This window comes from Geotrypetes seraphini, chromosome 14, assembly GCF_902459505.1.
Source record: "Geotrypetes seraphini chromosome 14, aGeoSer1.1, whole genome shotgun sequence".
In the NCBI taxonomy this organism is placed as follows: domain Eukaryota; kingdom Metazoa; phylum Chordata; class Amphibia; order Gymnophiona; family Dermophiidae; genus Geotrypetes; species Geotrypetes seraphini.
Genome location: NC_047097.1, coordinates 57,534,026 through 57,559,992, shown reverse-complemented (window position 1 = coordinate 57,559,992; position 25,967 = coordinate 57,534,026). Strand labels below are relative to the sequence as shown.

Below are 25,967 nucleotides of genomic sequence, written 5' to 3'. Positions count from 1 at the left end.
AATATTTTGCATCCCCCTCCAAAAAAATACAAACAAAAGATTAGCTAGCTTAGTTCAGGAATAAAAGCTCTATTTTACCTAATAGACCTTTACTCAAAAAAGGCTTTGTTATACACTTCATGTAGAATATAAATAAAAAGTTAGGAGACTGTTTCATACACTGACAGAAAATCAATAAGTGTGATATATATATTTTATACATGGACAAATTACAATGAATTATTCAAGAGCAATGACAGGGAGACAAACGATCTGGCCTCTATGCAGGGAGAATCTCTATAGTAAGATAAGAAACAGTTTCCAGGGGAATCTGAATCACCAGTTAAGTTATATTTGTTCAAAAAGGGAAAATAAAATTAGTCCCTGCTGACCAATATGAAGTGCATGTGTGTATATGATGCACACACATGTACACATAAGTGTGAATCCATATGCTGCCTATCTGATGTAGCATACTCTAGAGTAGCTTCAACCAACACAAGACAAGCAGAACTATCCCCCACCGGCCGCGGTGGGATTAGCTCCGATGCTCATAGAATTCCTATAAGCACCAGAGCTAATACCGCTGCAGCTGGAGATAAAAAAAACCCACTAACGTGGCTTTGTAAAAGGAGCCACTCAAATGAAGGGGGTCTATATTCAGTCAACTACTAACGCTTTATCGTCTCATCGACTCTCACTGTCAGCGTAGATGTAATCCATATAGCTACTCCATATTTCAATCACTGGCCAAAAACCTGCTTAACACATTTTTACTCTTTATCTTTTACTTCTTATCTTTTTATCCTTTTTTTTTTAATTAAAACTGAGGTTTACCAGCCTGTACTTTCCCACTCCATATTTATGACCACTTTTGTGAAGAGGAACCACCTCCACTCTTCTCCAATCCCATGAAACCTCTCCCATCTCAAGGGAGTTATTAAACAAATCTTTAAGTGAACCTGCCAGAACCTCTCTGAGTTCCCTTAATATCCTGGGATGGATCCCTTCTGGTCCCAAGGCTTTATCTACTTTCAGTTTTACAAGTTGTTCATAAGCACCTTCTTCTGTGAACAGCACAGTATCCACTTCATTCTTATATGTAATTTTGCCAGTCAATCACGGTACTTCTCCAGGATTTTATCCCGTGAACATGGAAAAGTAGTATTTGTCTAGCACATTTGCTTTTTCCTCATCACTGATGACAGCCATTCACGCAGCATCGCGGGACCAGGCAGGTGCGCAAGAAGCTTGTGTCTGCCTTGTTCGCCACTCTGCCTCTCGCTACCGCAGCCGTCCAGTGGGGGAAGCGCCGGGAGTCCAAAAAGGTCGTTGCTGCAGCCATCCAGCAAGGGAAGCACCAGGAGTAGAAAAAGGTACTTGGGGGGAGTACAAAAAGGTAGGGGGGCCCTGCCGGGATTAAAAAAAAAAGTAAAAATGCAAAAGTGGGGAGTACAGGGGGGAGAACAAAAAGGTACGGGAGGCCCTGTGGGGATTTTTTTTTTTAATGAAAAAATAGTACACGGGGGGGGGGGGGGAGTACGGAGGGGAGTCCAAAACGTACAGCGGGCCCTGTTGGGATCTTAAAAAGTAAAAAAGGTATGGGGGGCCGCCCCCTGCCTGCTTGCCACTAGGCCTGCCTGCCCTGTCCCTACCTGCATGCTACCCACTAGGCCGGCCTGCCTTGTGCCCTGTCCCTGCCTGCCCTGTCCCTACCTGCATGCTAGCCACCTGCCCTGTCCCTGCCTGCCAGCTACTAGCCCTGTGCCCTGCTTGCCAGCTACTAGCCCTGCCTGCCCTGTCCGCCAGCTACTAGCACTGCCTGCCTTGTGCCCTGCCTGCCAGCTTCTAGCCCTGCCTGCCCTGTGCCCTGTCCCAGCCTACCACTTGACCACCAGAGGGGGGACAGGGTATAGAACCTGGCAGAGCGGGGTTCAGAGCTTGACAAGGAGTGTGGGGTTCGGTATAGAGCCTAGCAGGAAGAATTTTGTTCAGAATGGGTTTTTTTTCTTGTTTTCTTCCTCTAAATTTAGGGTGCGTCTTATGGTCAAGCGCGTCTTATGGAGCGAAAAATACGGTAGTATCTTACTATTATAAAGCTCAGAGTGACCCAATTAAACTAATAAGTTCTGGGGAAAGGGCTGATGGCCTGACTAAGCTAGACCAATAAGATACCCAAATAATAGGGGGTTTGCAGGAGTAGAGCCGGCCTAGGCCAATGAGAAAGGGCCAGGTGTGAATGTTCTCTCACCCGCTCTCCCCCCAGGAAGACTGCATCATCAGCTGGCCTTAGGACAAAAGAACATGAAATTTGAAGACTTTACATTCAGAGAGTTGTGTGGTCTAGGATATAAAAGGACCTTGTGTTAAGGGACGCAAGTTGGGTTTTGGGAGTTGGGTTTTTTTTCTTTCCCTATTTTGAACAGGCTTCCATGAAGCTGGGGTGCCAATCTGAGACACACTTGGGTAATATATATTTTTTTTATCCTTAACTTTACAGACTAAATTTTAAGATATTATAACTGAGGAGCCAGTTTTATTTCTAAAATGCATGACATTATAGAATTTTAGGTTTAGCTAGGAGAAGGCAGCATTGATTTTTGTGTGAGCTGTGACACTTAGCCAGTTTGTTATTAATATTCACTGCTTATAATCCAGATATTCAGTAACCAGTGACTTGAATAACTTGCAACATTAATTAATTCTTACTTCTACATAAATCATTCCAAATTTCCAGACAGTGCTTCTGTGTGTTGTCATTCTCAGACCTCTGGGTATAGAATAGCTCAGGGTATAAATTCACTTCTAGCTTAATAGACCATACATTCCCATAACATGGGAAAGTGTTCCAGTGTACTATTGGGTCAAGAGTGCCCACTGAGATTCCCCTAGATGCCATGTGACCTAGGACAGTGTTTCTCAACTCAGTCCTGGAGTACCCCCTTGCCAGTTAGGTTTTCAAGTTATCCACAATGAATATGCATGAAAGAAATTTGCATATAAAATGGGAGCAGTGTATGCAAATCAAGTTTATGCAAATTCAATGTGGATATCCTGAAAATCTGACTGGCAAGGGGGTCCTCCAGGACCGAGTTGAGAAACACTGACCTAGGAGACACATCATTTGGCATGTAGTTATGTGTTGAAGGGAGGAGACCTTCTGGCTTATTTATATGAGAGTGTCAAGTCTCTTTTGAGGTAGAAATCCCGAGATTGTATGAACTCTAGATTGAGTTGGCTATAAATGAGATTTGTCATAATTGACAGCAAATAAATCCCAGATGTTCCAAGAGATGTACTGTAGAATGTATGGTCTGGTGAGCTCGTTGAGAGGATAAGGTTTTCATCAACCAGTCATCTAGATCAGTGGTCCCCAACCCTGTCCTGGAGGACCACCAGCCAGTTAGGTTTTCAGGATAGCCTAATGAATATGCATGAAAGAGATTTGAATGTAATGAAGTAGATAGGAGTGCAGATCTGCTCCATGCATATTCATTAGGGCTATCCCAAAAACCCAACTGGCTAGTGGTGCTCCAGGACAGGGTTGGGGACCACTGATCTAGATAAGAAAATACATGAAAGCTATATGAGAAGAAGTTGCCACTACTACAACTAAGCATTTCATGAGAACTCTGGATGCTGATGCTAGATGAAATGGAAACATCCTGTACTGGAAGTGACATGTTCCCCTCATGAAAGCAAAGACATTTTCTGTGAACTGAGAGGATGGGAATGTGTGTGTAGGCTTGATGTCTAGAGAGCATAGCCAGTTGTTAAGGTTCCTAAAGAGACCATTCAAAAAAGGGCAACTCTACTAGAAGCTTGACCAGAGCTGGATACACAATTCTATAGGCCGTCATTAGCCATTGAGGGAAGACATTCAAGTGTTCTTGGCCAAGGTTGGATCAAAGCATTGAGTCCTACTGTTATATTTCTGTGGCGGATGAAGATGGAGCATTTGGCATTCTGTCATTTTAGCATGAGACAGACTGCTAGAGGAAAGCCCTTATTTGACCAGCAGCTGGAACACAGTAGGATACAACTCTCGTGCTCCCAAAGTTAGAATCTAATCACCAAAGTAGTCTGCTTGGTCATTCTGCACTTCTGCAATGATCCAGGAGATGAGATTCCATTCAATCACTAAGCAGGTCTACCTCATGAGTTACTATTGCACCTCTGGTATCTCCCTGCTTGTTCACATAGCTCAAATTTCCTCTCCCCAGTAGAGGCAGAAAGCATAGAAAAGCCAAATGAATGGCTCTTTCCTCCTACTGACTAATTAGCCATAACACCTCTAAATGCAGCCAACAACTCTGGGTTTCCAATTCAAGCAGTGAGTTCCCCAGCCCAGTAGGCTTGCCAAATGTCATCACCATCACAGTTTTGCAATTATAGTTTAATATATATATCAGACCAATTTCCTCAACACCATTATTGAGGTGGTATTCAAATAATTGCGAGATGAGAGTTTAAAAATACTGTTGTATGGGATGGCATGCTTAGGAATAGTTGTTAAACAGATCTATGAATATTTGTGATGTTAAAAACAAGTTTGAAATTTAATTTTTTAGCTTTTAAGATATTGCTTGAAATATGAATAATATGTTAATTTGATAGTCAAGCATAGAGAGATTAGATATTTATTGTTTTTCAGTGTTTACTTGATATTCTAATACCTCTACTGTGGAACACGAAGCTTATTATCCTTCTAACAACATTCTGGTATTCATGCTTGTTTTAATATATATGTGAAATGATATTACTAATATTTTTATATATGTTGTATTGGGCATGCAATTAAATTTTTTATCTAAGAGGGATCTTCAAAAAGTTTCTGCACTTTTATTTTTTAAACAGTATTTATTAAATATCTCAAAAGCAAATTACATCACTTTTCCACAGGTGAGTCAACTTGCCTGACTAGTACCATGACATTCTACGACACACCCTCTTACCACTTCTCCTGCCCCAATCATTTCCCGCATAAATATGGAAGTGCCAAAACCTTTTGAAGAACTCTCATATATTATGTTTATAGACCCCTGATACAGGCATCAGCCGAAACACAGGCAATGTCAGGTTACAATAAATCTGCTTTCTCTGATTTTCAGCTCTGCCTTGTTTGTTCCATCCAATGGACTACTATACTGTCTTTCACTCTCCCTTTGGTTTGTAGTTCTAGTGAGGTAAGAAAGAAAGAAATATGAACCAGTAGACGGAGGAGGGAGGGAGAACCCAGTGCTATCTGACTAGTCCCATTGAAGGGTTAATCCTACCTTACTTAACCCAGCCCCAAAATATACAGATATTAACTACTACTACTATTTATTATTTCTATAGCGCTACCAGATGCATGCAGCACTGTATATTAAAACAATTTAAACAACCCAATTTTATCCACTTAATTTCTAATTAACAGAAAATCCAATTAGGTTTTCATTGGCTGCTGGTGAACTCAATTGAGCTTTTTTTAATATTAGCCTGTAAATGATTAAAATAAAATGTTGATAACATTTACATTGATAAGAAGGAACTAGTCACACATTCAGTCATATTTAACTAAGAACATTAAATACTAATATATTCAATTACTCAAAATACAATATTGAAGTCAATTTATTACAATTATTATTCATTTCTTATATCTCCATATCAAAATAGCTTAACATTTAAGATACTTAAAAATAATTATGAATGGCAAGGTATTTTATTTTAATTGGATTAAAAAATAGACTAGTATATCATAAATTCCTTATTTCAGGACAGCAGAACAAATATTTCACAGATGGTCAACATTTACTAGGTGACTCGCAGGCTACTTACAAAAGGTCCATAAAGTCCAAAGCTGAAAGTCTGAGAATTAATATTTTCATATACTATACAATGAAATACAAAAAAATATTACTAAAAGGTTTATCTGATAGTTATGCCAATAACTTGTGTGTTCCATAACATCCTCAACTTCAATTCTATAATACATTAACCTCATGGGTATTACCATGTTGCCTTAAAGTTTATTCTTTCCTAAAAGGATCATGGGTCACATTTATGAAGGCCATTTCGGTTTTGTATCTGCTAAAAATATTTGATAGATCAGAATCCATGATATGAACTAAAAGAAGAAATTGAGAGAGGGGTCAGTCTTTCATACTTACTGGTGCTACGATTTTCCCAGTCTGGCCAATCTGCATATCATTGGGGACAAAGCCGGCATCAACAGCAGCACGAGAAGCACCAACTACACAAGAGAAATATCTTCAGTCAACCACATTTTCATCTTCTTTGAAGAATAGTTTATTGTAAAATATGCAAAGCAAAATTACTATCTATAAACAGATTTTCACAAATGGAAAAAGTATTTCTGACATTACAGTAGGTCAGGGCTGCCCAGTTCCGGTCCTCGAGATCTACTAGCAGGCCAGGTTTTCAGGATATCCACAATGAACATGCATGAGAGAGAGATTTGCATACCAAGAAAGCAGTGCAGGCAAATCTCTCTCATGCATGTTCATTGTGGATATCCTGAAAACCTGATCTGCCAGTAGATATCGAGGACCAGAATTGGGCAGCCCTGCAGTAGGTGATCGTTTGGCATCTAGAGATCATCAGATGGTATGGTTCAAAATTAAATAGCAAAGCACAACTCAGAAAGCAGAAATCAAATTAAACAACACGTCTACTACTAATGTCTGGGCAAAAAAAAAGCATTTGAACATTTCCAACTATGGTTCAAGATTAAGACACGTGTTGAGAGGTTTATTAAAAATTGAAAGTTTTAGACTTTAAAAATGTATCTTAAATTATTGTAAAAGAGCAGCAAGCTGGAAAGAACAGCTTGGGGAAGAAAAGCAGTATGCAAAACTGAAAGGAGCTATTTTAGGGGCAACAAACCTTTTTGTTAGGAAAATAAACAAAGGCCAAGAGGAAAAGGCCAATTTGGTTCTCAGAAGTAGCTGAAAAGGTAAGGGAAAAGGAGGTTGTCCTTCATAAATTACAAGGCATCACAGAAAGCTAAGAGCAGATGGTAAAACATGACAAGTAAAGATGCAAATAAAAGAAGAAATAGCCAAAATGGTAAAATTTAGAGACAAGACATTCTTTAGATGTATGTAAGTGATAAGAGGAAGTGCTAAAGTGACATTGTGAGGCTCAAAAAGGTGAAGTGCCCCCTCCTGGCCTTGAATGATCCAGAAATACATACAGGACTCTCAACTTCATCCTCACAATGCATGCTGCCTGCTAAGATATGCTGAAGAGAGGCTCCATGGCTAGCTCCAATAAATCGGCACAACCCCCCCCTCCCCCCCCGAGATTGTTAGAACAGACACTGGGAACCAGTTCTACATGTGCACAGGGGAGAGTACAAGCACACGAACCTTACTCTGATGCTGAGATGTGAGATATGTCAGCAAAAATGCTGAGGAACATTCAGAATAAGCCTCACACCAGTATTTCAAAGATGGCGGCAGGCTCATCATCATCAGAGGCCCAGGCAGTGCCAGTGGGAATGGGTGCAAGAAATGTCCCTATCTGTGACAGCTGCACTGGATAACTGACTAAATAAGCTGCAGACCACAGTAGATGAAATCAACAAGAAATTTGATGCCCACACACACAATGGCTGTCAGAGTGGGAAGATGCAGCCCAAAGAATGGATGCAACAGTTGGAGAACTCCAGAAGTAGGTATACAACCAGACAGACTGGATGAACAGGAAAATATATACCGGAGAAATAATTTGAGGGTAAAGGGACTAATGGAAAAATTACATGATTCAGAACTAAACAATTTCTTATCTGGATCAGTTGGAGTAGGACGGCCAGAGAATTATGCTTTTCAACGATTATTCTACTAGTGTGGACTTAAAAAGGAAGTAAATGGCTCCCTTCTGCACTTCCTTACACCGAAAGGGAATCTATTTTGCCCTACTCTATCCAGCATGCACCTGAGTATGGAAAGATGGCAAAACTCTACTTAGGCCAGAGTGCAGGTGGAAGTAGCGGGAGAAGAATACACTTAGCTAATGTTGGACTAACCTTTCTACTAGGGCTAAGTTGCTGGCTTAGCAAGAAGCTCCTGGACATCTTCATGTTCACTCTTGTGTGATACGGACTGGGGGTTTCAATGGCCACACATCTTGTGGCCTGACACTGAGGACCCACTCTGCTGCTGGCCTTGTAATCTCCCATTGAGAGACCAGAGACGCTGTGCAGGGGATTAAGATCATCTTGCTCTTCTCTGGCCCCTTCTCTACTGGGGCTTCTCACCAAGATGCTTGGGTGCATGTTCGAGAGGGAGCAGACAAAATATGGCAATCATAGCTTTCACTCACAGGGAGTTGGAGCATTATCATCTTTATTCTTTTTCATTCTAGGAATCACAGGACTTGTAGACACATTTGATGGAGTTTAGAGTAGTTATGGGGTTTGAATGTGGGCCACTCATTTATATATTTTTGTTCAATATGGGGGAGAGCTGGGGTGTGAGTGTGGAGGGAAGAGCGTATGGTTTGGGAGAGTATTACAGAGGGGTGTGCCTGGTGGAAAGAGAGAGTATGTTTAAGGCTGTATACACAGGATTTCTAGAGAGGTGTTGGGAGGAGATCTTCTAATACAAAGAGGACCCGGATGGCCTAGCTGGGAGTTCTTTTGAGGTGTTTGTCAGGTTGGGAAGACCATTATGAAAGTCTTTTGGTACTATAATTATGGTTAATTTGAAAATAGCTACATTTAAATGTTGATGGGATACATTCACCCATTAAAAGAAAAAAAAGATACTCAATTGGTTTATGAAGGAGTGTATAATAGACATTGCATTTTTTTTTTAGGAAACCCACCTCACTGTTCTAGAGCATGATAAATTAAAGCATGACAGGGTAGGAGAGGTGGCCTATTCCTCTTATAACAGTCGTCAAAGGGGGGTGACAATATTACTACATAAACAATTATCATTTCACATTCATAGAACCATACAAGACAAGGAGGGCAGATATGTCCTTATGCTGGGAGAACTCTGGGGCTATAAGTTATCACTCCACAATGTACGATGCTCATATATGCACCAAACATTTATAGCCATCGTTTCTTTTCAGAGTTGCTTTCCATGCCACTAATAGCTCTGCTAGTCTTGCCCCTTCTGAAATGGGCTTCCTATTTTTGCACCTCAGAAATGACAAGAGTCATCAGCAGAGTGGCTTTGAGGGCAACTCCATGCCTTTATTCCACATTTTTTTCAGGAAGAAATAGCTTGGCTGGAGGAGAGCTAAGAAAACTACGCCGCTGGACTGGAGGGGGAGGCATCCACAGAAGTTTGCCCAGAGCTCCAAAGATGATTAACATGCCCCTGTCAAGTGTTTCAGATCACATTAATGCAACCCTCTCCCTCTGATTTATATCCTTATTTCTCCACTGTAAGAATGCAATGAGAAATTTTACCCATTCTATAATGAAGACAATTTAGTTAAGCCTCTAAACTACAGATAACCAGAAAATAAAAAAAATAAAAACAACTTTTACCTGCAGCATGCAGCTGATCAGCAAGGTCATATAGCAGCTTAAAGTTTTCACCATTTTTCAAACCCCGTCCTTAAAAACAAAACCAGAGAAGAAATTCAATTTTAAATTATATAAGTAAAACCACAACAGTAAAGCAGAGGCTTATGCTGCAATCTGTACATACACTGCAAACAATAACTTTACTCCTACATTTTATGAAACTATAAAGATATTTTTTCTGTAACTTGCTCAGAATTGCAGACTGTGTGAGTAAGAAATTTTTAAAATAAAGAAATAATTTTAACAACTATTCAGTAGATATATAAAAATACTTACCACCAGAAATCACCACCTTTGCACTAGTGAGTTCTGGTCGATCACTTTTTGTTAAGTTCTGTTCAATCCATTCAGATAATCCAGCTGGGGAAGGAAGTGGTGCTGCTCATACAAAAAGATTGAGAGGAATTTTAGTTGTTAATTTTTAATTATGCACCACTACATTTCATTATTATTTTACTGTAATTAACAAAATATCTACTATTTAAAACAAAATGAAATAATGTTGTCTTAACATGTTTTTATAGTAAGACACTGCTAACTATGGCACCAAAGTTATTACAACTGAAGTGTATGTTCAGCTAGAGACACCATGGCTGGTATAACAGGAAAAATTTATTAAGAATTATGGCACCCTGAAATTTTTATGCTCTCTTACATTGCTTTTACATTATCTTTGAAAAATTTTCAAAAAGTTAACATTCTGGTACTTTATAGCTGCAGAGCTTTAGTGAGGATAAGGTAGGGAGTAGTGCTGCCCAATTCAGGGAAAATTTTTTTGATTCGATTCAGCCTATTGAATCGATTTTTCAATTTGATTTTCCTGCCCAATTGGGTGTTTTTTTTAAATGTCCTGGTGGGTTTATTTTATAGCCTCTTCACACAACCTTTGCCCTCTCCTATCCACGCTGGCGCTGTGGTGTAAACAAAATAAACAAACAAAAAAAAGACTTTTCCTTTCTCTGTTAGGTCCTAGCTCACCAGCTCTGGCAGGATACACATTTCAAATCTGACATATTGTAATCACAATACAGAAAATAAAATTATTTTTTCTAACTTTTGTTGTCTGGTCATTATTCAAATCATGTTGGTCTCAGGCTCTGGTTTCTGTTTGTCGCCTGGTAATTCGCTTGTCAGGGTCTCCTGCCCATTTGATGTTTTCTCCTTTCTCTGTGCTCACCATCCATCTTCCATCTCTGTTCTCCCCTTTCATTTCCCTTCCCTCCCCTGGAGGTCTGGCATCTTTCCTTTTTTTTCATCTCTATCGTCACAGTCCAGCATTCTCTAATGACCACTCCCCACCCTCACCCTGCGATCCTCCAGTGACACCCCCCATGTTCCACTCCTCCATGGTATCCGATAAGTCAGTAAACTTGTGCTCTTTGGGCCACCAGCAGCATGATTGAAGCTTTCCCTCAGCTACTGCTTCGCGCCTAAGCAGGACCAGGAAGCAATAGCAGAGGAAAAGCTTCCAGCCACAGAAGACAGCGTGTTTATTTCACTCACGTTGCCGGCAGCTCAAAGAATGAAAGAGCGGCTGCAGCGATATATCCCATCATCCCCAGATCCATCTCTCCTTTTCTCAACCACCATTTCATCCAGCATCTCTACCTCCTTCCTTACCACCCCTGGGTCCACCATCTCTCCCTTTCTCTACCTTTCTATCCAGTATTTCTAACCCCCCTCCCTCTACACCATCCCTTGGGTCCAACTTCTCTGCCTTTCTTTTCTCTCCCTTCCTCCATCCCATTATCCACCATCTCTCTCCCTCTCCTGTGTTTCCAGCCCCATTATTTCTTCCTGTTCACCTCCTCCCCACCCTCAGTCTAGCATATGCCCCTCTCTTTGGATCCCCTCCCTCCCGTCGTGTATTTCTAATAGCTACACCAGGGGGGCTCCTGAAGGTTGGCATATTTCCCCCTTCTCTCCACCATCGTCCGGCTTCCCCCTGACCACCCAGTCTCACTTTAAAAACTAATTACGGCCTGCAGAGGATTGCTGGTGCTGTAGTATTTCAAGCAGGCTGCCGTCAGCCTCCGCCGCAGTCCTGCCACTCCTCTGATGTGATGTTTTGGTCTGGGATGGGTGTATTCTGCGCATGTGCCAATCATTATCACTAGCAATCAGCACATGGAAATTTTGTGACCATTTGTGAACCTCATTTGCATGCGTGATTTTTTAAAGAATGACTCATCTTTTTTAAATTGTTACAATAGTGTCTGCGAGAGTGGCCAGTCAGATACATTAGAGAATCTTCCCCGAGTCCTTTATATCTATAGCACATCTATATGCTCTGGAAATTCTAGAGCCCAAGACATGTTCCCTTCTACTTAAAATGTGATGTAGCAATTACACAGTTATATGGTAGTTCCCTTTTTCCTGCAAAGCTACAATTTTATGCCTTTATTTTCCTCAATTATACTTTCACTCACCTTGCAGTAATGAAACTACTGTATGTCTGTTGCTTAAGTCTTCAAGCCCTGCTAGTATACCATAGCTGTAAATTAACATCAGGCATTTTCATATTACTAGCCTTATTTTCAAGTTGTACTCATGTTTGACACTGCATATTTCAGTCATTTAGGGAATAATTCTATAATGAAGGTGCTAACATTTACACAGCACACGCACACATAAATGAGCAGAATATCAGTGTGTGCAGGTGGGCATTCACATGAGTGGAAGCTGGGCAGTACACACTTTTATATGCATTATGGAATTCTATAAGTTAAGCACACATTTCTGGAATCTAGGCATAAACATTTATACCAGCTCCATGGCTGATGTAGGTGCTTGCGCCTAACCAAATGTACATGACTATACTTAGTAGGTACCTACTTTCCTTTACAGAGCATGCTGCAATTGAAAAGAACTTTTCCAAAACTCACTCAGTGCATTTTTTGTCAGCTTCGATCTATGTGATTAATTTTATTCATCAAGGCAAGATTCATGGAGTTTTGGCACAAGAGTAAGCTACAGTAAATGACTCTTGCCCTGATGAATGAAATTAATCACATAGCTCAAAGCTCACAAAAAATGGACTGAGTGAGTTTTGGAAAAGTGCTCTTCAATTAAGTACCCTCTAGGCACCTCCTTATAGAATTAACTCATCAGGGCTTTGGCTGCTACTCCTTGAGATCTTGTCAGGTTCTTGAGATCTGAGTTGGCCACTGCTGGAAACAGCACACTGGGCTTGATGGACCTTCAGTCTGTTCCAGTATGGTAACTCTTATGTTGTCATGTACAAGCTACAGATTCCTGGATTTCTGTTTGAAAATCTATTACATAAATGCTTACCTTCCTGTGAACTGGCATTTCCTCCACTTACAGGTGCTGCTTCAAATGAAGTACCTCGTACAGAAAAGACCTTTACTGGCTCATCACATTTCACAGTACACAAAGCATTTCCTAAGGAACAAGAAACATTCCAGGGAAGTTTTACTAAATGTGCAGCTGTTAGTAAACAATAATTAAGCCAGTTTTACTCTAAGATTCCAGTGGACTCATTTAGCTACATATACATTAATCCAGGGGTGCCCACACTTTTTGGGCTTGCGAGCTACTTTTAAAATGACCAAGTCAAAATGATCTACCAACAATAAAATTTAAAAAAAACACAAAGCACATTGTACGCATAGAAAATGTTAATTATCATTCCTATTCCAGGGTTTTTCAAAGAGGTCAAAGCAGATGACTCTATGCTCTATCACCTCAGTAACAACCATACAAAAATAGACAAATAGACCCCCCTCCCTTTTTACTAAACCACGATAGCAGTTTTTAGCGCAGGGAGCTGCGCTGAATGCCCAGCGCTGCTCTCGACGCTCATAGGCTCCCTGCGCTAAAAACCTCTATTGCGGTTTAGTAAAAGGGAACCTTAGTGCAAAATATAGATAGCAGATATAAATTCAGACACATTTTGATCACTAAATTTAAAATAAAATCATTTTTCCTACCTTGTCTGGTGATTTCATGAGTCTCTGGTTGCACTTTCTTCTTCTGACTGTGCATCCAATCTTTCTTCCCTTCTTTTAGCTTGTATGCTTCCTTTCCTCCAGACCTCGTTCCCTCCCCCAACTTTTCCTTCCTCTCTCCCTGCCCTTTCTTTCTCTCTGCCTCCCTTTCTTTTTTTTCTGTTTCTCTTCTTTCCTTCTGTCTCCCTGCCTGCCCTTTTTCTTTCTTTTTCCCTGCCCTCCCCCAAGCCACTGCCACTGCCATCGGGGACCAGGACCCAAACTGCCATCGGGGACCAAGACCCAAACCGCCACCAATAACAGGCCCAAAAGCCAACGCCGCCCCAAGTTCTCCCTGCTTCGGCAGACCAGCATTCTTTTCCCCATCAATTCTGCCGTCGGGGAGAGGAAGGTTGATCGGCCCAAGATCGCGATCGACCTATTGGGGGAAATGCTGCCGGGTCCTGCCTTCGCGGAAACAGAAAGTAGGCAGGACCCGGCAGCAAGAAGAGCAAATGCTTCATTGACCTGTCTCCCGCCTTAGCTCGTAGCGAACGCTTGCTTCAGGGCTCTCAACATGTGCGTGCCGGCTTCCCTTCTCTCCCCCCCCCCCCAAGACATAACTTCCGGTTTCGGAGGGAAGAGAAGAGAAGCCGGCATGCACACGTTAGAGCCCGGAGCATAAGTTCGCTACGGGCTGAAATCTCCAAGCCGATTTTTTAAAAAATGTTCAGCGGCGGTGGCAGCAGCAGATGACAGCTGGGCGGACCGCCCAGCTAAAAGGCCCTAGGGAAAACACTGGAGAGGAAGGCTGATCGGCCCGGTAGATCAGGACGGCAACACGAGTCTATCACGGAGCCCGGGATGGGCTCCACGATCGACTCACGTTGCCTTCCTGAGCTACCGGTCGATCGTGATCGACGTATTGGGCACCCCTGCATTAATCTGTTAAATGCTAGTTTTTCAATGTCCAGTCTCTTCATTCAAATCATAGTGCAATTCAACAATGATTCTAATAAAAAATAGTCAATAATGTTCTCTCATTATAACACTTATCTTTTTAAATATTGCATTGCAAATCCACTCCCGAAAGGAATCCTGTTCCGCAATTTGAAATTCCACATCACACCGAAGGCTCACAAAATAAGCCTAAATAAATAATTGCGTGAGCCACTAATGTGATGTGGAATTTGTGCCAGTCTTCCTCTAAAGCAGTAATAAAAGTGTTGTAGTGAGAGAACACTATTGACTATTTTTGATGAGAATCACTAGTGGATTATATGTTGCTGGACTGTGCTATGATTTGAATGAAGAGACTGGACATTGTTAAAAAAAATATACAGTGGTGCCTCACACAACGAACTTAATTCGTTCCAGGAGCAAGTTTGTTATGCGAAAAGTTCGTTATGTGAAACGCGTTTTCCCATAACAATACATGTTAAAAAAAATAATTCGTTCTGCAGCATAAAATATGCTAAGATGACATAAAAAAAGATAAATTTGTCAAAATGGTGAAAATGGTGGTCTTGCTGAGGCCAAACTCTTTGACGAGGTCACACTGTTTTACACCACATTCACTCCTTCTAATTATTTCCCGTTTCATTTCAACAGAAATCACCTTCCTGCTTTTTTTAGAAGCCATGATATATAAAAAATATTGAGTTTATCTTAAAAGGACGACTGTATACAGTGAGAGAGGGCAGAGTCTCAGCGGCAAAAACTGGGACTTAACTTTTCTTTTTTTTTTTTTTCTAGCATCGGGGAAGCGGCGAGAGTAGCTCCGCCCCCCCCAACGCATCAGCAGTAGGCGCCGGGCCCCTCCATAAAAGGAGGCGAGACGACGGTCCGCCACTGCACAGGGAGCCAGGCGAAGGGCTGTGAGAGAGGGCAGTTAAGCGCAGTGAGTAACGCAGCTCGGGCGACTTCGTTGTGTGAAACGAAGTTCGTTGTATGAATCAAGACATGAAGTTCGTTGTGTGCAGCGTTCACTGTGTGAGGCGTTCGTTATGCGAGGCACCACTGTATATCAAATCAATTGCATGGTTGATGGGGAATTAGTATTTAACAGATTAACGTATATAGTGGGGGGTTTTGATCAATGAACAATCATGAGCAGCTTGCTTTGGATAGTACCGTATTTTCACGCAAATAACACGCACCCGTATAAAACGCGCACACGTGTATAGCGCGCAGAAATCACGATGATAAGCACAAAAACTTTGGTATAACGCGCTCACGATTATACCGCGCATGCTGCCCGACTCTCCGTTCACCCCCCTGACTTCCGTGCACTGCCCCGCCTCTCCGTGCGCTGTCCCGACTCTCCGTTCACCCCCCCTGACTTCCGTGCACTGCCCCGCCTCTCCGTGCGCTGTCCCGACTCTCCGTTCACCCCCCCCTGACTTCCGTGCACTGCCCCGCCTCTCCGTGCGCTGTCCCGACTCTCCGTTCACCCCCCCTGACTTCCGTGCACTGCCCCGCCTCTCCGTGCGCTGTCCCGACTCTCCGTTCACCCCCCCCTGACTTCCGTGCACTGCCCTGACTTTCCGTGCGCTGTCCCGACTCTCCGTTCACCCCCCCTGACTTCCGTGCACTGCCCCGCCTCTCCGTGCGCTGTCCCGACTCTCCGTTCACCCCCCCCTGACTTCCGTGCACTGCCCCGCCTCTCCGTGCGCTGTCCCGACTCTCCGTTCATCCCCCCTGACTTCCATGCACTGCCCTGACTTTCCGTGCGCTGTCCCGACTCTCCGTTCACCCCCCTGACTTCCGTGCACTGCCCCGCCTCTCCGTGCGCTGTCCCGACTCTCCGTTCACCCCCCCCCCCGACGTCCGATTCATCCCCCCCCCCGGCAGGACCATTCGCACCCCCACCCCGAAGGACCGCCGACTCCCCGACAATATCGGGCCAGGAGGGAGCCCAAACCCTCCTGGCCACGGCGACCCCCTACCCCCACCCCGCACTACATTACGGGCAGGAGGGATCCCAGGCCCTCCTGCCCTCGACGCAAACCCCCCTCCCCCCCAACGACCGCCCCCCCCAAGAACCTCCGACCGCCCCCCCAGCCGACCCGCGACCCCCCTGGCGACCCCCACGACGCCCCCACCCCCCTTCCCCGTACCTTTGGTAGTTGGGCCAGAAGGGAGCCCAAACCCTCCTGGCCACGGCGACCCCCTAACCCCACCCCGCACTACATTACGGGCAGGAGGGATCCCAGGCCCTCCTGCCCTCGACGCAAACCCCCCTCCCCCCCAACGACCGCCCCCCCCAAGAACCTCCGATCGCCCCCCCAGCCGACCCGCGACCCCCCTGGCGACCCCCACGACCCCCCCACCCCCCTTCCCCGTACCTTTGGTAGTTGGCCGGACAGACGGGAGCCAAACCCGCCTGTCCGGCAGGCAGCCAACGAAGGAATGAGGCCGGATTGGCCCATCCGTCCTAAAGCTCCGCCTACTGGTGGGGCCTAAGGCGCGTGGGCCAATCAGAATAGGCCCTGGAGCCTTAGGTCCCACCTGGGGGCGCGGCCTGAGGCACATGGGCCCAACCCGACCATGTGCCTCAGGCCGCGCCCCCAGGTGGGACCTAAGGCTCCAGGGCCTATTCTGATTGGCCCACGCGCCTTAGGCCCCACCAGTAGGCGGAGCTTTAGGACGGATGGGCCAATCCGGCCTCATTCCTTCGTTGGCTGCCTGCCGGACAGGCGGGTTTGGCTCCCGTCTGTCCGGCCAACTTCCAAAGGTACGGGGAAGGGGGGTGGGGGGGTCGTGGGGTCGGCCAGGGGGGTCGCGGGTCGGCTGGGGGGGCGGTCGGAGGTTCTTGGGGGGGGGACGGTCGTTGGGGGGGAGGGGGGTTTGCGTCGAGGGCAGGAGGGCCTGGGATCCCTCCTGCCCGTAATGTAGTGCGGGGTGGGGTTAGGGGGTCGCCGTGGCCAGGAGGGTTTGGGCTCCCTTCTGGCCCGATATTGTCGGGAAGTCGGCGGTCCTTCGGAGTGGGGGTGCGAGTGGTCCTGCCGGGGGGGGGGGGGGATGTATAGGACGTCGGGGAGTCGGCCGGGCAAGAGGGCTTGGGCTCCCTCTTGCTCCGATCGTGGATGCGGGTGCGGGTGGGAGCGCGTGCGAGTGGTCGTTCGGGGTGGGGGTGCGAGTGGTCCTGCTGGGGGGGTGAATCGGGCGTCGGGCGGTTTGGGAACTATGTTTTAAAACTTTCGTATACCGCGCTCACGCATATAACGCGCGAGGGGTATGCGCGGTAGGTAAAAACGCGTATAACGCGCGCGTTATATGCGTGAAAATACGGTATTATTATTGCTGGTTTTAAACAGGTCTTTTTTTCACCATTTTTTGCAATAATTTTGAGCAGTTAATTTTTTGGGGGGGATTTGAATCCCTTTGTCATGCTAGCAATCGGATTGTTATGGATAAGTTTGTTCGATGGTTGAAGTATCCATAAATTCCTCTTACTAAATAGTACAATAAATTAGCACCAATTCCCTCACATTCCATCTGTACAAGGTAAATACTAAGTTCATAGTAACATAGTAAAAGACAGCAGATAAAAGACCTGTATAGTACATCCAGTCTGCCTAACATACCATAATATCCTCCCAAAGAGCATTCACCTCTCCACCCCCACAAACACAGAGTTGTATCTTCCATTCTGTGCCACAAACTTATAGCATACCTGAAGCCTTGGAAAGAAGCAGACCCGTGCAAGCCAGGATTAAGAGAACAGAAACCAGCACTTTGCAAAGAAAGCAGGTTGAAAACCTCAGGACTGAAACCTCTAATCATTCTTCTGAAGGTACATCCCATGATGCAATTGGCTGCTTAACCTCCAGCCCACTGTGCTAAGGACCCCTGAGGAAGGCAATTCATTGCCAAATCACAGACCGTGTAGGGTCTTTTTATTTTACAAATAGCACTATTTTTTCATTTTGTATAACTGATGGCTAAGATCAATGAGTCATTCCATGTCAAAGTGGTCCAATATTAAAAATCATCCCCACTCAATCTCCTCCAAACTGACTACAATTTTGTGTGGATGTTGCCTATAGTCTCAAATGAAACCATGTAAAATTTTTCAGCTGGATCTTTATTGGTTTCAGACCTAGAGGCTGTTGAATATAGGTCACTCTCGGAGTACTATGTTTTGCATAACACAAAATGGCAACTTTGTCCAGCCACTATAGCTCAACAAAGCCTCCAAGAGAGCTGAAATTTTGCAAATGAATACAACCCCTACTACTAACCTACTCCCCTTTTATGAAGCTGCATTAAGCTTTTTTATTGCCGGTCGCAGAAGTATTAGCTCTGATCTCATACCGCCGCGGACAGAGGAAAGGGTTAATGTGCAAAGTTTGGAATGCAACATTAATTTACTTACCCTTTAAATGAGCCAGCAAAGTAGACAAAAATATTATAAAAGAAATTGAATACCTACTTTGACTCCTCATTGCTGCTGACCTGTATTTCAGTTCAAGTTATAACTGTACCAACAGTCATGGTACAGGCATGAACACAGGATTTGCATTAAGAATCTTTGCAGCCAATTAGATGCAAAGTTATAATTACATAAATACATATATAAGTGCTCTATTCAAATTTTGGCCTTTTTTGGGATGTAAATATCTCAACTGAACATCGTTCATTTTTTTAAAATTTGGATATCACTTGAAAGAGCGTCTTTTTTGCTACAACAGCCATTGTTTCATATTTGACCCGGCCTTGCTTTGGCCAGGTAGGCCTCAAATGCATGCATTATTCACATGCGTATACATACAGTGATAAAGAAAGGCATCTTTGGCATCCTATTATATAATATGCAAATGAGCTAGGGGGTGTGAAATTGCATGGTACAGCTAAGCTTGTTGGGCATGCAATGCTTACTCAGGTTATGACATCCACTGCTTTCACATACTCTTGTAAATGCATAAAAAAATGAACATTTAGTTGTTGGTGACTCATTGCAAATCCACCAGTCTATGTGGACCCTAGTCACTCATGCTTAAATGCTGGTTGTCAAGTCTCCACTATGCCAACCATATAGGCAGCCAAACATGCTGGAGTCTTGGTTAAAACCACATATCATGTCTTTCCCTTCCCCTAAGCTAGGCAACACCCTCAATCACAGCACATAAAGTGAACTACAATAGTGGAGTTGCCAAAGCTTCACTTGTGTTTTGCAGGACACAGGCCGATCGATGCCTGTCCAGCATCAGCTTGTTTCCCCCACAAACTATTCTGCAAAATATCATAATTGCATTACTTGCAATTGCAGTACCAAAATTAATTAATTAAAATAATACAGAAGAGTAGTCCAGCCCCCCTCTCCTATATATCCTTGTTACTCTCTGGTGGTATAGTCAGAGCAGGAGGAAGGCTTTATTCACTGCAACCATTTTGAAAGCAAAATTGGAATGGGAAGGAATAAGTGGCGATTGCTCCTCCCCAAACTATACTCCTAGACCACCAGAGAGATTGTAAAATAATCCAAAGGGAGGGTGGCAGGGATCACGGATAATGACAAACAAGACAAAGCAGAAATTTTCAGCTTTCAGAGAAAACACATGGTCATTTTCAGCCAAAAATTAGAAAAACCGAAACTAAACTGGGCCAACTGAAATTCAGTTGGCATCTATTGTTGAATAGGTGTGAAAAGCCAGCACAGAACTTTTGTCCCATACATGTATAAATTTTAGTCCCTCTAAAACCATGCCCGCTTGAAATCTATATAGTGTGGATTTCCACGTGTCAATAAGGCTTCCTGAAACTTGTTTTCATACTGTGATGTACACATTTAAATATTGGGATTCCACACAGAAATTGCAAAAAGAGTTTCTAAAATACCCCTCAATCTTACAATGTTCTCTCCACAGCTATACCTATGGCAATGTTTTTCAAATGCTCCTACTGACAGATTTCTTTGTATGGCCATTATGAATGACTATATTAACTGAGTTAGGTATACATGTCAATGTGACTGCATTTCGAAGTAATCAAAAATTGTGTCTTAAAGGCATAAGGGAACTGCAAAGAGCCACAAAATATAGAACTATGACCAAATACTTTAATAGATAATCAATAAACATAACTATTTGCGATGTGAATGTTTTTACTACACTATAAAGAGGCGGCTGTGGTTTTGTTTTCTTTGAAATGTGTGTGCACAACTTGACAGTGGTTGATTAGAAATAATGCAATGCTGCCCATCATCTAGCACTGTGTAATACAATGCTGAGCTTATAGTTGCACCCATTAAAGATATTTCCTATTCCCCAGGCACAGATTTTTCTGTAATTAGAATGGCCCAGAACAGCATGAGTTCATACTAGTGAGATGAGACCATACTGTTGTACTTAAAGGGCCATCACATCCAAGGCCTCAGGCCATCAGATATTTGTTGAAGCAACTTACACACTCCTCTGTTCTACTGACTGAAAGAGCAATACATGAAGGAACCAGGCTCTCCAAGCAAAAGGTTTATATAAAATATAAATATGAACCAGCCATAAATTGTAAAAATGAGTATGAGGGGGTTGTGGAGGGACAGAAGTGTGCTTACAGGTTTGCCAAATTGGGTTTCTTCCACTCTAAGGCTGCTGGAAGGGGATGCCCTGACTACCCCCGAATCTCTATAGTAGGGAGAGGTTCCCTAATATTTCCCACTCCACACAGGAAATTCCCTTGGCCTCCACCTGGTTGGTCTCTTGTGCTTCAAGTGCAGTAGATTGAAGAGGGAACTTCTCAGAACGCCATTGTATACATATTTTCAGCAGCTCCTACTATTCAAGGCATTTTTTGCAGGTTTTCTGCCTTAGCATGCTCTTTTATGCGTTTTTCCTGTGCACTAAGGACCCCTACATTACTTGGGCTCTGCCTCCTCTGTACCCCTATACCCCAGCAGCCAGAAATGCACCTAAAATGCCTCACCTACCACTGCTAGACTGAACTTTCATGGTAGCAGCAGCAGCAAAATCATGTGGATATTATCATGAGACTTCAGCCTGGCAGCAGATGAGGCACTTAAACCTTCTACAACCGTCAAGTGACTGAGGATTTTAATGGAAGAAAAGCTAATGAGCGACAACTCAGCTTTGCAGTGCTTGCCATACTCTGCTTCCTAATAACCAAAGACTAGGGGAGTGATGACCTTCGCTTGAACTTACAGCAATACCAGGAACATAAAGAAATTATTGAATTCCAGAACTTAGCTTGTTTAAAAGCAAAAAATATATATCATATCTATCTACCTACCCATTGTATACATTTTTTAAGAAAGAAAGATTAGGTTCTTACCTCAGTAATAATCTTTCTTGTAGATGTGACTAGTGCTCCTGAACGCTAGGGTCTTGTATCTGAACTAGCAAGTTTCTTGCAGAAAACTTTCAATCATGTTTTCCAACTTCACCTCCTTCCCAGGAAGCTGCTCATGCCCCCTTAGTTTGTACAAAAGCAATCAAGTAGCACTGTAATAAACCTACTGAAACCCCTTCTGAAGTCTCTCCTGCAAAAAGTCCAGGACTACCAAAATCAGAGTTTGCCAGGGCTCTACATCATTCACCAAACACCAGCACTGAGAGGACTTCAAGGCCTTAGCATAGGCTGCCACCGTGGACAGTTTCTTCACTATGAGCAATGTGGTAATGACCACATCCAAATAACCTTTGCTTGTCAGGGCCACCTGCTCAAAAGACATGCCATAAGCCCAAAGTGTTCCGGATTCTCGATAGGACCAGTCCCTGAGTGAGAAGATCCACTTGGACCAGAAGTCTGAGGCCTTCTTCCCTCTGGAGACGAACTAGTCCGCATACCATGATCTGAGAGGTCAAATTGGGTGCCATTAGGACTACCAAGCTGGGATAGAGTGTAATCCTGTAAATCAGTATTTCTCAACCTTTTCAAGCCAAGTACCCCCCCTAAGCCTAACAAATACCAACCGAGTACCCCCGGCCAAACTCCACCCCAACCCCGCTCAAACTCTGCCCGACTCCACCCACATAATAATACTAATTGTAATGCAATTTCTTCCATCCATTTTTCATATACACACAATATAATCTTATTAATACATAATGGTAACCACAAAATAACTCCCCCCCCCCACAAAGAACACCGTATGCAGAGAAAATGTTAATTATCATTTATATTCCGGGGGGGTTTCAAAGATGTCAAGACAGATGACTTTAAAATATGCAATGCCACCTCAGTAACAACTATAGAAAAAATAGATAAATATAGTACAAAATATAGACAGCAGATGTAAATTCTCAAAACCGACACATTTTGATCACTAAATTGAAAATAAAATCATTTTTCCTACCTTTGTTATCTGGTCATTTCATGAGTCTCTGGTTGCACTTCCTTCTGACCGTGCATCCAATATTTCTTTCTTTCTTTACTCAGGCCCAACAATTGTCCCTTTCTATTTCCTCCCTCCCTTCCATCTATGTCCCAAGTTAGTGCCCCGTCTCTCACCTGAAGCCACGCCGAAGCCTGCCCCCAAGCTGCCCCGCCGCTGATTTCTCCTCCCCCGCCGCCCGCTGCATTTAATAACCAACCACCTCCTCCCCCCCCTGATGCCGCAACTCCAAAAGGGCCAGGCGCGTGCAGTGATTGGCTGGCCCAGACCTTCTCTCTGACATCAGAATTGACATCAGGGGAAGGCTTATGGGCCGGCGGCATGCAATTGCTGCATGCACCTGGCCCTTTTGGAGTTGCGGCAGCAGCGGGGGAGATAATTAAATGCAGCAGGCAGTGACAGGCAGTGGGCGGTCAGCGGTCAGACTGCATACCCTCAATAGGTGGTCCGCGTACCTCCTGGGGTCCGCGTACCGCAGGTTGAGAAACCCTGCTGTAAATGTCTCAACTGAGCTTGGGCAATGGCTCATTCTCTGTGCACAGTTGGACTAATGCATCCAATCTCTCGCTTCCAAGCTTGGATCTTTGGCTGTAAAATTGAGACGTCTTGGTATTTACTGCCAAGGCCATCAGATCCATCTGCAGAGGTCCCCCAGCACAGCAGCACGGTGCTACCCATGCTAGTGGTTTTTCTTGTACAATCACACAGTTCCCCAGAAGCTTTTCTGCATACCATAATTTTAGTGGCAATATAGGATCAGAACCTAGATGAAGGTCTTTTATGACCGAAACACGGATCTTGTAGAGTCCATACTATATTTTCTCTGTGTGTTACACAGATTTGTTATTTGTCTGCATCATTTATATCTGTGAAGATTTCAAATAAACTATTTCGTCAAGATCATTGTGGCCAGTTTCTCTTGTTTTTCAGTTTCTCCTGCTACCTGTGGACTCAACTGGTGGATTCCCTTTGTTTTTGACTATGGTGTTAAATGCCTATGGAGACAGAGACCATTATCCCAGGTTGAGAATCTGCTGACTGAGAAAGTCAGCCGGCCATCCAGCGCAAACCTGGCATGATATAGGGGTAAAAAGGCCCGAGGAATCCATCCCTGTCAATTTTGAGCAAAATTGAGAGGTTTTGAGGCAGAAGGAGGAAAAAAAGTTTGTTTAAAGTCCAAGATGGCCACCGCCAGAAAAATCGCACCAAAAACAGCCCATGGAGACCTCCCTGAAGAAAAAGAAATCAAAGGGAAAGGGGTTTTAGAGGAGAGGGACCTGAGCTCTGGGGTTAGAAACCCTCAAATTCAACTTTAAGAGACAACATAAATACGGTTTAAATAAATCACAAAATTTTAAGTGGTTGCAATTGAAGCAGGCTATTCAGGAGGGGTTCCCTGAATGGAAAGTTCTTAACTCTCAGTATAGTTTGGAATTCCTGTGCTTTCAGGCGGATTTCTTGGGTCACCAAGCCGCACAGTGGTACAAATTGTTGTATGGGTATTTGAATAAAAAAACGAAAAACTGGTCTTAGGGCTATTTGGAGCATTGAGATTGGGCACCAAATTTCTGCCTCTCAATGGCCACGATTTTGGTCTTGGAGAATAAAAACTACAAGGTCAGCATCTATGAGGCAGACCTGGTTCTTTTTGTTGCATAGAGCTTTTTGGACCCCAGTTCGTTTACAGAAGTTGGATAGCTCTAGGTCCAATAGATGCTGCCATTGTAGTTTAGAAGCTGGGACTTTAGATCATTTAATTTTTTTCTGTCCCTATATAAATGCCTTTTGGAAGTTAATTTGGGGCCAAATTAATACATTGTTAGAAAATCATGTTGCCCTTTCATATGATACTATATTATTTGGTACATCTATGAGATTTAAGAGCCCAATTTCAGCAAATAATAATAAACTTTTATTAATATTGACCGGGGTTGCCATTCAACATATTACTGGAAACTGGAAAGATTATATTAAACTTAATACCTTTTGGTGGAATTCAATATGCCATATTTATAAAATGGAGAGGGTGCTTGCTATACAGCAAGGAAATTATCACAATTTTAAAAAGATTTGGGGGCCATTGATTACATATTCTAATGATCAGACACCTTAAACACCTTGTTTTATATAAGATATAGGTGGGGTGGGATTGGGAAATATGATAATTGCTAATTGAATTATTATTAATAGATGGGGGGTGGGAAGGGATTATTTTATATTTTAATGTTTATAAGTAAGATTGTCAAGTGATTTGTTTAAAAATTTTTCTGATTGATTATTATACACTTGTTGTAAGATATGAAAATGAATAAAGATTTACAAAAAAAAAAAAAAGACCCCCCCCACCCCCACCCCCCGATTTTCCCCATGGGCTTCAATAGCCTTACTCATTGTGCATTACGAGGGCTGTTCAAAAAGTATCAGACCTTTATTCATAAAAAATACTCGTATTCAGACACAACAATCTTATACTAATCTCCTTCAAAGTAGTCCCCTTGGAATACCACATACTTCTTCCAACTGTCAGTAGCAGCGCTGAATGCCTCTTTTGAGATTGCTCGCAACTAGTCCATCGCATTCTGCACGATGTCTTCTCTTGACTGAAATCTGGTCCCTCTCAGGAGCATTTTCAGTTTGGGGAAAAGCTAGAAGTCATATGGTACCTGCCTGCTTCAGCTTAGGTTTTGAGCTTGAATCATAGGGAGAAGAAATCTTCCTCACAGATTCACTGGACAAACCTGGTCTTCTGGCTGCCAGGTCGGACTGAGGTCAGAATGAACCTTGAACCCTGCCACGAAAGTGTGTATGTGGGGGGAAACCATGCAATCAGCTCAATGTTAGTCCCAGCTGAGCCAGGAAGGAGCCCATATAGCCTTTGCTCAATCTCCTGATTAAATCAGGGATGCGAGCAGCTAAGCAGGGGATGAGCTCTGAGCTCAAAAAAATTCCAGCAGGCTGGCTAGCTATGTGTCCCCTATGGGCTGATCCTGCTAGCAGCAGATTTCAACTGTGTGAGTTTGTGTCTTCTCCAAGACAGAGGTTCCATCAAATGGGATCCTACGGGCAACAAGCCTCCAACGAACACTGAGCAAAAACACCCAAAAATAATAAAAATGCAGAGCAGATCAAA

At 43.5% G+C, this 25,967-nt stretch overlaps 1 protein-coding gene across 1 annotated transcript in view; it reads right to left on the bottom strand.

Annotated features, from left to right (window-relative positions):
• The window catches only part of ETFA (electron transfer flavoprotein subunit alpha), a 79,015-nt gene that overhangs the window by 31,058 nt on the left and 21,990 nt on the right, over positions 1-25,967 (bottom strand). Inside the window, exons 6-9 of the mRNA XM_033920820.1 lie at positions 12,827-12,937; positions 9,809-9,910; positions 9,494-9,562; positions 6,135-6,217 (exon numbers count right to left, since the gene is read on the bottom strand). Of these exons, the coding sequence (XP_033776711.1) occupies positions 6,135-6,217; positions 9,494-9,562; positions 9,809-9,910; positions 12,827-12,937 (365 nt within the window). The remainder of the gene's footprint in view (positions 1-6,134; positions 6,218-9,493; positions 9,563-9,808; positions 9,911-12,826; positions 12,938-25,967) is intronic.